Source organism: Chrysemys picta, chromosome 3, assembly GCF_011386835.1.
Source record: "Chrysemys picta bellii isolate R12L10 chromosome 3, ASM1138683v2, whole genome shotgun sequence".
Taxonomy (NCBI): Eukaryota; Metazoa; Chordata; order Testudines; family Emydidae; genus Chrysemys; species Chrysemys picta.
Window position 1 is genome coordinate 69,060,337 of NC_088793.1, and position 13,820 is coordinate 69,074,156.

General features: G+C 46.9%; 1 protein-coding gene across 2 annotated transcripts; it reads left to right on the forward strand.

Annotated features, from left to right (window-relative positions):
- Positions 1-4,046: 4,046 nt before the first annotated feature.
- Positions 4,047-11,634, forward strand: SMIM8 (small integral membrane protein 8). 2 transcript variants are annotated; one of them, XM_005299689.5, is made up of 3 exons: positions 4,047-4,170; positions 6,810-6,967; positions 11,263-11,634. In XM_005299689.5, exons 1-3 carry the CDS (start codon positions 4,149-4,151, stop codon positions 11,419-11,421), a joined length of 339 nt encoding a protein of 112 aa, XP_005299746.1. In that variant the 5' UTR covers positions 4,047-4,148; the 3' UTR covers positions 11,422-11,634. The 2 variants fall into 2 exon arrangements, with proteins under 2 accessions (XP_005299746.1, XP_065444269.1); XM_065588197.1 differs by lacking the exon at positions 4,047-4,170 and adding an exon at positions 4,892-5,068.
- The last annotated feature ends 2,186 nt before the right edge of the window (positions 11,635-13,820 follow it).

Below are 13,820 nucleotides of genomic sequence, written 5' to 3' on the forward strand. Positions count from 1 at the left end.
CACCCACTGCCTCAGCCTGGAGCCCCCTCCCGCACTCTGAACTCCGCATTTCTGGCTCCACCCCAGAGCCCGCACCCGCAGCCAGAGCCCTCACTCCCTCCTACACCCCCGCCCCCTGAGCCAGCCGTGAGTGAGTGAGTGAGTGAGTGAGGTGGGGAGAAAGCACAACGGGGGGGATGGAGTGAGTGGGAAGAGGGCCTTGGAGAAGGGGCGGGGCCTCAGAGGAGGGATGGGGCAAAGGTGTTCAGTTTTGTGCAAGTAGAAAGTTGGCAACCCTAAAGGGGGCCCTGTTTAAGAGTGGGGTTCTGCTCTGTGCCGACAGGGGGCTAACTATAGCCACACATAAGAAGGGCTTGCAGGTGAGAGGGCAGCCTGAAATGCTGATGAACCATGCACTCACAAGAAGGAGTGAGCTCAGTCTAAGGGTGGGGTGGGGGTGGGAGCTTCTCAGGACATTTGTTATTTTCAAAGATCTATAACTCAAATGCTTGAAGAGTAAAGAAATTCCTCTGTTGTGCCTCTAGTCCTTGCTTTCCTGCCATGGTATCTCCAAGGGAGTGAAATTAGTAAGTCCAGTGGGGAGTGCCCACAGCCTAGGTCAAACTCTGAAGGAGCATGTGTAAAAGACTGGGAGACTCCCCACCCTTTCGCTTTACTTATCCCTGTGTCTCCTCCTGCTTTGTTTCATGCCTTCTGTCTTGCTGTCCCCTACTCCTGTAACAGTATCCCTGTCCTCATCCACTACTTACCCTTCCTTCCCTCTTTCAAATCTCTCCAAGAAATCATTTCTCCTCATCCATAATCCCCAAACCTGCCTGCTCCTTATCTGCTGCCCTGTACCTTGTCTTGTGTGTGTCTTGTTCAAATGCTCTTTGGGCAGAGAACATAATTTTTTTTGTTTCTAAAGGTCCTGACACACATATGGAATTCATAATTTTTAAGAATTGCCCAGAGCTCTGATAAACAGAGAGCTGGGGGACTCCTGGTAGGAATGAGTTGGGAAGACACAGCATTCAGGCCCAAATGCCACTTATCATGTTTTCCCAAGGTAGCTATACAGGGAAATCTGTAATGGTGTTCAGTACACACTGCCAGCTGTTATGGGCTCAGGAGCAACCCAGATGTCCCAGGTTGTTGGTTTTTTTTTGGTTTTTTTGTTTTTGGTACCTCAGAAGGTGTAGGCCTAAATGAGAACAAGATAATGTAGCATTCAGTGGGGGAAGGGAGAGCAGAGTTCATATCCAGCTCTTCACACACATCATCCTGCCATATGGTGTCCAGCCCAGTTCTTTTTGGTGGGTCAGTCTAGTCTGGACAGATTTGGTACTTCAGAAAAGAAACATGTTCAGTGCATTTACAGTTTGGCCAGGAGCTGAAGAGAGCTGGATACCCTCATTGTAATGGGGGTAAAACAGTGAAGGGTGAGGAAGGTTTTTCCTATATGTGATGGGAGAAACAGGAAACTAGAATATACTACATTCAAAACATCTGCCACATGATGCAACAAACCTCCACCAATGAGCCCTGGAAAAGGAACCAAGGCACGAGGTTTCCCTGCCTGGGAAAAGAAATCAGGCCACAGCTGTGAAAGCACCAAAACCTCATCACTAGACCATCAGGAAGAAGCCATGCGCTTCGCTTGGGTGACTGCTCATACAGGTGGGCCCTTGTGAGGTGAAACATAGAAAGAGGAAAGCCTGCAATATTGCCAACGTCAAGAGATCAAAAATCATGAGATTGGCCCCCAAAATCATGAGATTTTTTTAAAAAGATTATATTGTGCTTTTTAGGTCAGTCTCCTGATTTTTGAACCCCTCCTGTCCACCCGCAGCATGTGCATGTGACAATTAGTGTTGTCCACTCTCCCACATGTGCTGGATAAGGAGATTTTGCCCCCTGCTGCAGGAGCTCTCACCCCACATCTGCCCATCTCCTGCCCAGCAATTAATCCTGTCCCCCAGTCTCCCATCAGTACTGTCCCCACCCAACTCCTCTCAGTTTAGCCCCTCCCTCTGTTCAGTACCCAAACCCCATCATCCCCACCCCATCAGTTCAGCTCCCTTGCCCCATTGCTTCCCACTGTCCTCAGTTCACCCTCCCAGCACTCACCCCATCTGCTCAGAACCCACCATCAAAAAGCCCCCCACCCCATCAGCCCCCACCATCCTCACTTCAGCCCCCCCTGCAGCCCGCAGGCCATAGTTCAGCTCTCCCAGCCTCTGCTCCTTTTAGGGTTCTTCACTATCACCAGGCCTGGGGGGGCTGCAGTGGGGTCCCCTCTCCCACTTTCCAAGCTGGCAGGAGAGCAGCTGCCTGGGGCTGATAGTGGGAGCTCGGACACATAAGGCTGATAGCTGGAGTCCCAGCTGCCCACAGTTGACAGTGAGAGCCTCTCCTCTTCATTCTGGCAGCAAACTTTTCACAGTGAAACCTGGGGGGTACTGCCACACCTGCTGCACCCCTAGTTCCCATGCCAGTCTAAAACCAGACAAGTGGCCTCTCTAGCCTTTCACCATACTCCTTCTGGCACCCTGTCCCCTGTGGTAGCTGGACTGCAGGCTCAGAAGTGCCAACTCTCACAAATTTACCGGAAGACACACAATTTCTAAGTAAAATTGAGCCTCACTCATGATATCAGGATAGAATTTCCAGATGTGAGGGGTTTGTTTTTTTTCAGACATGGCAGGAAAAAAAAAACCCTGACATTTGAGAGCTTTATCACAAGTTCATGAGCGAGGCTTGATTTTACTTAGAAGTCGTGTCTCTCGCAGTAAATTCGTGAGAGTTGGCACTTCTGAGCCTGCAGTCCAGCTACCACAGGGGACAGGGTGCCAGAAGGAGTATGGCAAAAGGCTAGAGAGGCCACTTGTCTGGTTTTAGACTGGCATGGGAACTAGGGGTGCAGCAGGTGCGGCAGTACCCCCAGGTTTCACTGTGAAAAGTTTCCTGATGCTGTCATTATGAAGCTAACATTATTTCTAGGCTGACCATACATCCCATTTTTGCCGGGACAGTCCCTTTTTTAAGCCCTGATCTGGCTGTCCTGATTTTTTTTTGGCAAAAGTGGGCATTTGTCCCATTTGCTCTTGCCAGCTTGATCAGTTCTTGATCAGCTGGCAAGAGCAAATGGGACAAATGCCCATTTTTGGCAAAAAAGTGAGGTGCAGAGGAACGGGGGGGAGAGCGGCGATGCCAGCCCCACGCAGGAGGGGAGGCAGGGCGCAGGTAGGAGGCGGACAAGGCTCAGGTGAGCAGCAACGCCAGCCCCAAGCAGGGAGGGGGGGCTCGGATGAGCGGCTTGGGCCAGCGTAGCTCCACGCGGTTTTCCCTTTGGGAAATATGGTCACCCTAATTATTTTGTGATTCTTGAGAATCCCGGAGCTGTGCTGCACCCATGTGGTGTGAGTGGGAATTGCACTTTTCCACATTGCTTTTGAACACACATGGTTACAGTTTTGGAACTTAGCTGGCTTAGTGACATCCTCCAGCACCCCCACTATAAAAAGTGTTCCAGCGCCACTGTACTGCACAGTCCTGGTTTTGGCTGGTTTGTCCCCCATCCAATACCAGGACAAAACCAGATGTTTCTTTGTCTGGTATCAGACAGGACAAACAGTGGGTCAGGATCCCAAAGTGAGTCGTGACCCTGTTTTAATGGGGTCGCCAGGGCTGACTTCAGATTTGCTGGGACGCAGAATTGAAGCTGAAGCCCGAGCCCCACCACCCGGGGCCGAAGCTGAAGCCTGGGGCCTTCAGCCTTGGGTGACAGGGCTCAGATTATAGTCCCCCTGCCAGGGCGGGGGGGGGGGGGGGAGGCTCAGCCCCCACAGCTGGGACGGCAGGGCTTGGGTGGGCTCAGGCTTTGGCTCTCCCTCCTGGGGTCGTGTAGTAATTTTTATTGTCAGAAGGGAGTGGTGGTGCAATGAAATTTGAGAACCCCTGAGATAGGAGATGCCATTTTGAACAGTGCGCTGCTCTGCTCCCCACCTACATGACCTCAGACACACGCTGCATGCAAGGTCTGACCAGTGGGGGCAAGGCAGTGCACTCTTGAAAATGATGTCCCCTGTGTGGCATGATCTCGCACACACCATACATCTGGGGTTCCGCTAGCAGGCGCAGGCCCTGCCATTCCCAGAAGTGCCGGAATGTGCAAGATTCCAGGAACATGTGAGTGGTCACCCTACAAAATAGCCACTGTACTTTCTCTGAGGGTCAAGCTCAGGACTATTAGAGGGTGAGACTGCTCTGCTACCAACTGCACTAATGTGACTGGCTAAGGTAATGGTAGCCACTGCCACCGTGAGGGTCACTGGCACCTGATAGCATAGCACCATTTAGTGCAGGGCAAAACAAAAGACGAGCTTGTGACATAACCTCCTCGACTCCTAGAGCAGACCCAGCCCACCTGGCTACCCCTGGAGCTGCCCATTTATCCCTAGTCTTGCTGTACAGAGCTGCCCCTACGCTTCCTCCAGAGGGGTTAGCAGAGGGAAAATCTTCGTTGACCAGGAATTGAGCTCAGGCTCCAGCAAGGAGAGCCCCAAACCCTAACCACTAGAGCACCACGGACAAGCTGCTCCCTCCCTGCACAAAGCTGACACACCAGCAGGAGGCAGGGATGTGTGCACCAGGCCAAATGCCCCGGAAGACGATGGGAGTCTGAAAAGGGAGGATGGGGAGCAAAGAAGAAAAGCAACAAGGCAGACTTGACATCCTTGCCCAGCAAAGGAGCAGGGACCAGGCTATGCGGGTGTGTCCCTGCAGCCCCTAGGCTCTGGCACACAGCGCCGGCTGATCACGCCCGGGGGAGGCTGGGCGCAGGGCTCGTGTAATGGCGGCGGCTGGAAGACACGTGATGTGACTGCAGCCGGGGCAGGGTAGGGGCCGCGCGATCCGCCCGGGGCGGGGGCCTGGTCTCGTGGGTCCGGCGGGACCCCAGAGGCGCCGGCTGGGCAGCGCTGCCCGAGGCCAGGGGCGGCGCCAGGCTCCCGAGCGGCTGGAGGCTCCTCGGCTGCGGCGGCCTCTGCGCGGCCGGGCCGGGCTCTGTCTCCGGGGCGGCGCCGAGGTGAGAGCGGGGCTGGCGGCCGCGCTGCGGGGAGCCAAGGGTGGGACCCGCTGGGCCAACTGCGCTGTGGGGATCGGCCGGGTCTGTAACAGCCCCCGCTTCTGTGGGGCACGCACAGCCCGTGACCACCCCTCCCCCCCATCCCAGTGTTTACCGCATTCACCGCCTTTGCCCCGGTTACCCCCGCACTTACCCCAGTCCCCTCCCCCCCAATTAAGAGCCACGCTTTTTAGTAGTGGGGTTCTGCTCAGACCTGTTCGGGCATCAGAGAAGCACCAGCAGGGCTGACATGGGCTGCCCCACGCCGCAGGGCCCAGGGGAGAGTATTTTTAAAAGTCTAGTGGATGTTTGCAAAATCTGCCGGGTCCCGCCGGTCTGCTCTCAGGGGTGCTCGAACAATATAGTGGAGATGCTGAGAGCCATTGAACCAAACTGTAAACCCTGTGTATAATGGAAACCTCTTCAAGTCAGGGGGTGCTGCAGCACCTATGCTGCTCTCCTCTAGGGCAGGGGCCAAGGGAAATGACTTGTCAGTATAATTTATTAAAGGCCTTCCCCGGTGCAGGTGTTTCCATCCCCTCCCTCAAATTAGCAAGGTTCTGGGCAGTTCTGAATCTTGTTGTTTATGATCCTGTTCAGAAATTACTACAAGGGTTTTCAATTAAATTGTTTTTAAAATATTTGAGCTGGGTTTGAAACAAAACGCAACCCTGTGCCTCAGTGATGAAGAATTACCCATTATAGGTGTGATCATACCCATCCTTATATCTGTAGTTTTTACATGGCACTAGTACAATGTCGGGTACTAAGTACCTTTAGATGTCATTGAAGTCCATGGGAGCTGAGGATGTCACTCAGTGCCTTGCCGGATCAGGCCCATTTAAATTAATGGGACTATTCATGGTCCAAAGCTGCAAGGTCCTGAACCACAGTCAACTCTGAGAGAGGCCAGGGAGTGGTTTACACAAAAAATTTAGCTCAACCTAGCTACATCACTGAGGGGTGTGAAAAAACTCACACCCATGAGCACTGCACTTAAGGTAGCCTAACCCCTGCTGTAGATACGGCTATGTTGATAGAATAATTCTTCCATTAACCTAGTTACTGCTGCTCCAAGAGGTGGATTACCTACACTGAGAGAAAAACCCTTTTCCTCAATGTAGGAAGCCTCTACATTATGGTGCTGCAGCATTTTAGGCCATGTCTACACCACCATACCTGTGGTGTAGACATGGCCTAAAATGGAGTTGCGTGCTGAGGATTCTGGGTCCTGTAAGAACTATAAGCAAAATTAACTGACTTGTTTTGATCATACTGAGTTATATCTCAGGGGTTCGGGGTGTGACATGCACTTTCAGTATGCAAATGAGACAAGGGTTTGAAACAGCCCAGGGCGGGCCCATTTGAGAGTACAGTATCCACACCAAATAAGATGATGAATAGCATCCCACTAGAGATCAAAAAAACAATGGCGCTCAAATTAAACTCTTACGGTAAGGGGAATAGTGTTGGGAATCACCAAATGAAGGCACATCAGTGTTGGGATTGACAACAACCTATGAAAAAACCAGTTATCCAAGTATGAGTCACATAATTGTGAAGCACCAGAGGCAGTACTTGGCATGAGAAAAGGAGAACATAATGCCAGAAAAATGCTGGTCTTTGAAACATGAACTATAATTCATTTTCTTTAAAAATCAGTATTCAAAAATGTCATTGATTTTTTTTATTTTACCTTTAGGTAATGATTCATCATTAATCAAGATGTCCTCAGCACCTGAGCCCCCAAACATTAAAAAAGAAGCACCCAAAGAGAAAGACAGTCGAATTCCAGGACTCAGGGGTGTCCGTACAACCACCCTGTTCCGAGCTGTGAATCCAGAACTTTTCATTAAACCCGTAAGAGGCTCCTTCAGAGACAATATGTTTAAAGATATATTTTTGAGATATATTTAAAAAAAACACATTTAAGCCACTGGTGTTATAAGTACCACCTAAGAATATTATAACTGAAAAATAGTTTTCACATTTTCCCAGTTTGATTACTTTGCATATTTGACATTACTTTGTGTATAGTCAGTTTCAGTTTCCCCCATATAGTGTTAGACTGTTCTGGCATCTAATATTCCTGGGGGAATTCTATGCCAAAAAATCCAAAATTCTGCACCAAAAAAAATCCAAAATTCTTCATATTTTATTTGTCAAAATAATGCAATATAATCACACAAGTTTCAAACTACCATACAGGAAACAAATCACAAAAACTGTTCTGCATTTCCTAAACACATGAAAGTTCACTTACAAATACTTATTAGCCAAGACCCTGCATTCCAGTTATAATCCTGGATTTTCATTTAAATTACATTACTTTTAGTTTGGTGTTTGGTGTTCTGTAAAGTAGACTGTCACTTTAAATTGCTCAGACTTTCACACATGACAGTTGCACAGTTTTGCTAATCATTGTCCTGCATTTTTTTTAAATGGGTAAGTAAAATAGATCCTGAGCTGTAATCTAACCCCATTGTGCCTCTCTGGCACAGGAAAAAAAGCGAGAAAGCCCATAGACCTTCCTAGCTGAGGATTCCGTTACTGTCATTTACAATAAGGCTACTTTACACCACTCTGGCAAGGTAAAGGAGAATTAATTGACTAAGGGCTTGTCTACACTGGCACTTTACAGCGCTGCAACTTCTCGCTCAGGGGTGTGAAAAAACACCCCCCCCCTCCCCCGAGCGCTGCAAGTGTCAGTGCTGTAAAGTGGCAGTGTTGGCAGTGCACTAGCACTGGGAGCTATTCTCCTCGTGGAGGTGGTTTTTTTACAGCACTGGGAGAGCTCCCCACAGAGCTAGGTTAAAGCGCTGCCGTGAAGACATGACCTAAGAATGGGAACAATTAACTAACAATGGGAACATTTTAGAGTAGCAGCCGTGTTAGTCTGTATCCGCAAAAAGAAGAACAGGAGGACTTGTGGCACCTTAGAGACTAACAAATTTATTAGAGCATAAGCTTATGCTCTAATAAATTTGTTAGTCTCTAAGGTGCCACAAGTCCTCCTGTTCTTCTTTTTAATGGGAACATTAGCAGCCTGCCAGTTTAGTTGTTACATTTCTGCTCTGCCTCAGGGACAGAGCTGCTTCACACAGCCCTATGCCTCCAAGCCCAGGATGCAGCAACAGCAAAGAGAGAGACAGAGTGAGTCTCTCTCACTCATTTGCAAGCAGGCAGGTGCGGAGCCCTCCCCCCACTTAACGTCTCCATGGAGGCACACAAGCCCAGCCTCCCTCCTCCCCTTGCAGTGATCTGCTCTCTGCTGCTGGCTGCTCCCAGCAGATGCCCCAGGCTGCCGTAGAAGGGGCATGTGTTCCCCACAGATTTCTTTGCTCCCCCATTTTTCTGCAGATGGTATGAGGCGCAGAATTCCTGCAGGAGTAATCTAATGAGAGGGACTCCATGAGTCTGCAAAGTTTTGTGATTTGATGCGTTAGTTACAGGGAGCCTCTCTTCATGTTTAAAAGGGTAAAAAAGAGGATTTAAATATTCTGAAGTTTTTAAGATGAAAGGACAAATGTTCGTTTAAAAAAAGTAAGGATTTTTTTCTTTTGAAGTGCCACAAACTTGAGGGAGCTTTTAGATTTTAAGATCTGCAGTGCTGGCCTACTTCGCCACTTTTCTACAGAATGTTGAAACCAGTTACCACTTTTTATGGATGATTTTTAACTTAATAATGGTTTAAAACAACATTTGTTTTCATCCTGTTACATAGCCGGGGATAGGTTAAAGCCCTCCAGCACATTTTGGTGATCTGATACCCTGATTCCAAGGTACTGGCCATGGCAGCAGCTAGAACACTAGGTAGTTTTAGAGACTCTGCAGAAAGAGACAATTATTTCAATAGTGTCTGTTACTTTCTAACACCAGCTCTAGATATACTCTCTGACTGGCTCTTAAAATGTGTAAAGTAAATTGAAAAACAAAATTTTCAAGGGAGGGATAGCTCAGTGGTTTGAGCATTGGCCTGCTAAACCCAGGGTTGTGAGTTCAATCCTTGAGGGGGCCACTTGGGGATCTAGGGCAAAATCAGTACTTGGTCCTGCTAGTGAAGGCAGGGGGCTGGACTTGATGACCTTTCAAGGTCCCTTCCAGTTCTAGGAGATGGGATATCTCCATTAATTATTATTATTATTATAAAATATGGTAGGGAAAAAATAGCCCAGAGATGTTTGCTTACTGTTTTTAATGCAGTTTTATTAAATGATTTGATATGGGAGAGTAATGTGGCAAATTACTTTAAATATTCTTTTATATGGGATATGAGCTTGGTTGTGGTGCTAGTGTTGCGGAGTGTTGTTAAGGCTGCTAAGTTGTTAATGCTGCTGGTGCTGCTGTTCTTGGAGCTCCGGTGTTAGCTGCACGAGCAGAGAGTGCAGCATGCTAATTCAGTAGACCTCTATGCTATTCATAAAGAAAGACCACAGGCTCAGTTTGGTGGCGAAGGCGCTCTGTCAGGTTTATTGTCAGCAAAGCATGGTACTAGTGCCTTGTCCAATGGCTCATAGGGACACTAAAACATGTATGCCCATGACAATGTACAGGCTCAGTCAACATAACAGAATACTGTCCACTTGGCCGATACAAAGATGCCCCTCCTATGACTTCTCCTTTTATACGTTGATATAGACAAGTTACATATTACACTCCAGATATTGTTAGTTCCCATCCTTATACCTTGTATCTGCTAGTTGAAACAAAACATTCTCATCCATTATCCTGCCATCCCATCCTTATTTTACAAGGGGTTGGTATGTTCCTGTACAATCTCTTGGGAATTTGTTTACGTATTTATTTGAGAACTCTGGGTGTTTTTGTACAATCCTCTCTGGTCAGGAATGTACTTACTTGGTTAGCCAATACATGGTGTGTTGCTATACTGCCAAGGCCTACTCTGGCTCACAGCCTTCCGTTCACACTGCTAGTTATGCCTAGGGCTCCAGCGAAGCCTACAGGTTGAATATGCCAACTAATATTCTTTGTTACAATATCCATTTTTATAACTGAGTAGGTGAAATTCTGTTTTACATCTGCACAACCCAGAGACATCAGTAAGACTGCACAAAATTAAAAGGCAGAATTTGAGCCATTTGATAAAAGTAGGTTTTGTGATAATAATTTGTAAATCGGTTTTAGGATAAATAAAATTATTTTGGCTGGAGCACGGTGTATTTCCCCAGTAGTAAATCTAGATTGAGTGTGTTGCAGAAAAGTCTTATCACCTTTAGGAACTCTGCTTCTGGCCAATCCATGAAACAGTATTATGACCTGTGGAGGCTCAGAACACGGTCTCTAGAAAGGGAAGGGGGGAAGCATTTTTTTTAACTTCATGATTGTTTCATAGAAAGTATTTTTATACTTGAAGAACATTATCCTCTTCCTCTTTTCTGAAAGCAAATGGCCTAGATCAGTGGTTCTCAAAGCCGGTCCGCCGCTTGTTCAGGGAAAGCCCCTGGCGGGCCGGGCCAGTTTGTTTACCTGCTGCGTCCGCAGGTTCAGGGAGGGATAGCTCAGTGGTTTGAGCATTGGCCTGCTAAACCCAGGGTTGTGAGCTCAATCCTTGAGGGGGCCACTTAGGGATCTGGGGCAAAATCAGTACTTGGTCTTGCTAGTGAAGGCAGGGGGCTGGCCTCGATGACCTTTCAAGGTCCCTTCCAGTTCTAGGAGATAGGATATCTCCATTAATATTTTTTTTCAGCCTATCGTGGCTCCCACTGGCAGCGGTTCGCTGCTCCAGGCCAATGGGGGCTGTGGGAAGCGGCGGCCAGCACATCCCTCGGCCCACACCGCTTCCCGCAGCCCCCATTGGCCTGAAGCGGCAAACCGCGACCAGTGGGAGCCGCGATAGGCCGAACCTGCAGACGCGGCAGGTAAACAAACCGGCCTGGCCCACCAGGGGCTTTCCCTGAACAAGCGGCGGACCAGCTTTGAGAACCACTGGCCTAGATGGTAGTCACCAACATTGTGTCAATTTGTGTCATAGCTGTTTCATAGGTCTCAAAAGTGGCAGTGGTGTTAGTGCCATAAAGAGATGTCAGAGAGGGCCCCTGGTCACTTGGCATGCCATGAGCAAAGAGCCTGATGTACATGATGGATCAAAAAAACAAAATAGCTGACTAAAAGTGCATGTTAATTTATTTTGACAGAACAAACCTGTTATGGCTTTTGGACTCATAACAATTACCCTGTGTGTGGCCTACATTGGTTATTTACATGCAACACAGGAGAATAAAAAGGACCTCTATGAAGCTGTTGACAGTGAAGGAGCCAGATATATGAGGAGGAAGACTTCCAAGTGGGATTAAAGAAGCTGCTTAATAACAGAGAAGGAAAGAGGAGTAATTGGCAATGTAGGCATCGGAATTGTTAATGTTAAATTAGGTGTCTGCTAACCTTTCTATGCAATTCCTGGAATGATGTTTGTAAAATTTAATCCAATTTCTATTCCATTTTACAATGCCATGCCTGTACCTATAAACTTTACAGAAGACATACAAAGTAATAAAGTGTTAAGAACAGTTGTCTGAGTTGATGATTACAGTGTGTAGATAAAAGAAATAATTAAGTGTGAGCTGGAGACTCTAGTGATAAGTGACTTTAGAAATTTCTGTGATAGTTTAACTCATCTTTTTATGGTCTGCTTTGGCAAGAAGGAAAGCAGTTTTAAAATTTGAGGCACATTGTCTGTGGGAAGTGGTAGTTTGAGCTGCAAAATCTGCATTTTTAATATTGCAACTAAAGATATTTTTTTTAAAGACAAAACGTCTAACAATTTAAAAAAAAATCCAGAACTCTGTAAATACTGACCTAAAAGGACCATTCAAAATGCTAATTTACTCTTTTATATAAATCCTTTGTTAAGACATCCTTTTCTGTCCATTTGAGTGACTGATTTTATTTCTAAATTAGTTTAAAAACCACATGTACCTTCACTGGAAAATATATGCCATCAATTTCTTATTAGTCACTGGAAACACAGGAAATTCTAAAGTGGTGGGGGTATTTTCTTTATATAAAATGTAAGTAGTCTCACACTTCTTATCAAACTGTCTGTACTGGGCTATCTTGATTATCACTTCAAAAGTTTTTTTTCTCTTACTTAATTGGCCTTTCAGAGTTGGTAAGACAACTCCCACCTGTTTATGCTCTCTTTATGTGCATATATATATCTCCTCAATATTTATTCCACTCTATATGCATCCGAAGAAGTGGGCTGTAGTCCACGAAAGCTTATGCTCTAATAAATTTGTTAGTCTCTAAGGTGCCACAAGTACTCCTGTTCTTTTTGCGGATACAGACTAACACGGCTGCTACTCTGAAACCTCTATAAAATATAGTTCATCTATTTTTATATTAATAAAATATACAAGTTCTACAGTTTCTGAAATAATTACACACACACACAAAACTATGTTATAAGAACATTAAGGTAGAAAAGTCAAGCATTCACAAGTTAGGAAATGCCAGAGGTTGCCTATTCAATTCAGCCTCCTTGTATATCTGCATTATAATCCATCTTTAATTACATGATCACATACTATTTTTTCTACAGACCCCCTACCTCTTTCCATTTCCTAACTTTTGGGTGCTTGACTTTGCACTCTTTGCAAAATTATTTGACTTAATAATTTTCTTTTAACATAGTTTTTTCTGTCTCATTTCCTATGTTTTTAATTAAGCCAACTGATAAAACTCTATAGAAATTCTATCATGTGCTGTCATATTGACACCCGTATGGGTCATTAGCAGGGTTGGAAACTTTATAGCCATTGCACATGACTCTGCCATGTGAGTTAACAGTAGATTGCCATCCTCTGAATAGACTCACACTAGAGGGGAATGAGGTACATACTTTTCTAGTGCGTTTCACTGATATTTGTTGACAGAAAAGGAATTGTGAGACACAAGAATTTTGTGTTTCATTCCAAGCTCTAGTGATCACACAATCTTCAGCTCATTCCTCTTAAGAATGACCCATTATGCCCCATCCACTCCAACCTGTCCCAGTCCTGTCTCTTCTCCTCCCATGGCTCCTTGTCCCATTCTCACCTATTCAGTCCCAGTCTCCACTCCTAAAACATTTTGTCCTGCTCTTGCCCCTCCAGAATCCCTGTCCCAACCCCTCCCACTCCCAATTCTCCCCCTGCACTCTGGCTCCTTGTTAGAACAGTCTCCTCTCCCATCTCAGCTCCTTTCCCCTGTCCGTTGCCTTACTAGTTATCAGTTCCAATCTCCTTGCCTAGCCAGTCCCAGTCTCCTCTGGCTCCTCATCTGATCTCAGTCTCTCCCTCCTAGCTCCCAGTCCTCACCTATTTCCCTTCCTGGCTCCCAAGCTCCTTGCATTCCAGTCACAATCCCCCTTCCCAGTCTTCTTGTCCCATCAGTCCCAGTCTTCTTGCCCAGCCAGTCATCTCCCCCATTCCAGTGCCTAGTTGTCCTCTCTATCTTCTGCCAGCCTCCAGTTCAAATATGCCCTCTACCTGTCCATGCAGGCTCCTTATCCCAATCTACTCACCTTACCTGTCTCCCCGCTCTGGATATGGTCCCCTCTGCATTTGAATCAGCAACTTGCTCCTCCACCCTGCCTGGACTCAGCAAAAGGGTCAGCGAGAGCATATGAATGACAAGCTCCCTGCTGTCAGTCCAGCTACCCTGACTTGGACTTGTCACAGCCCAGAGCTGTTACAGCAGGAAAAACCCTGCT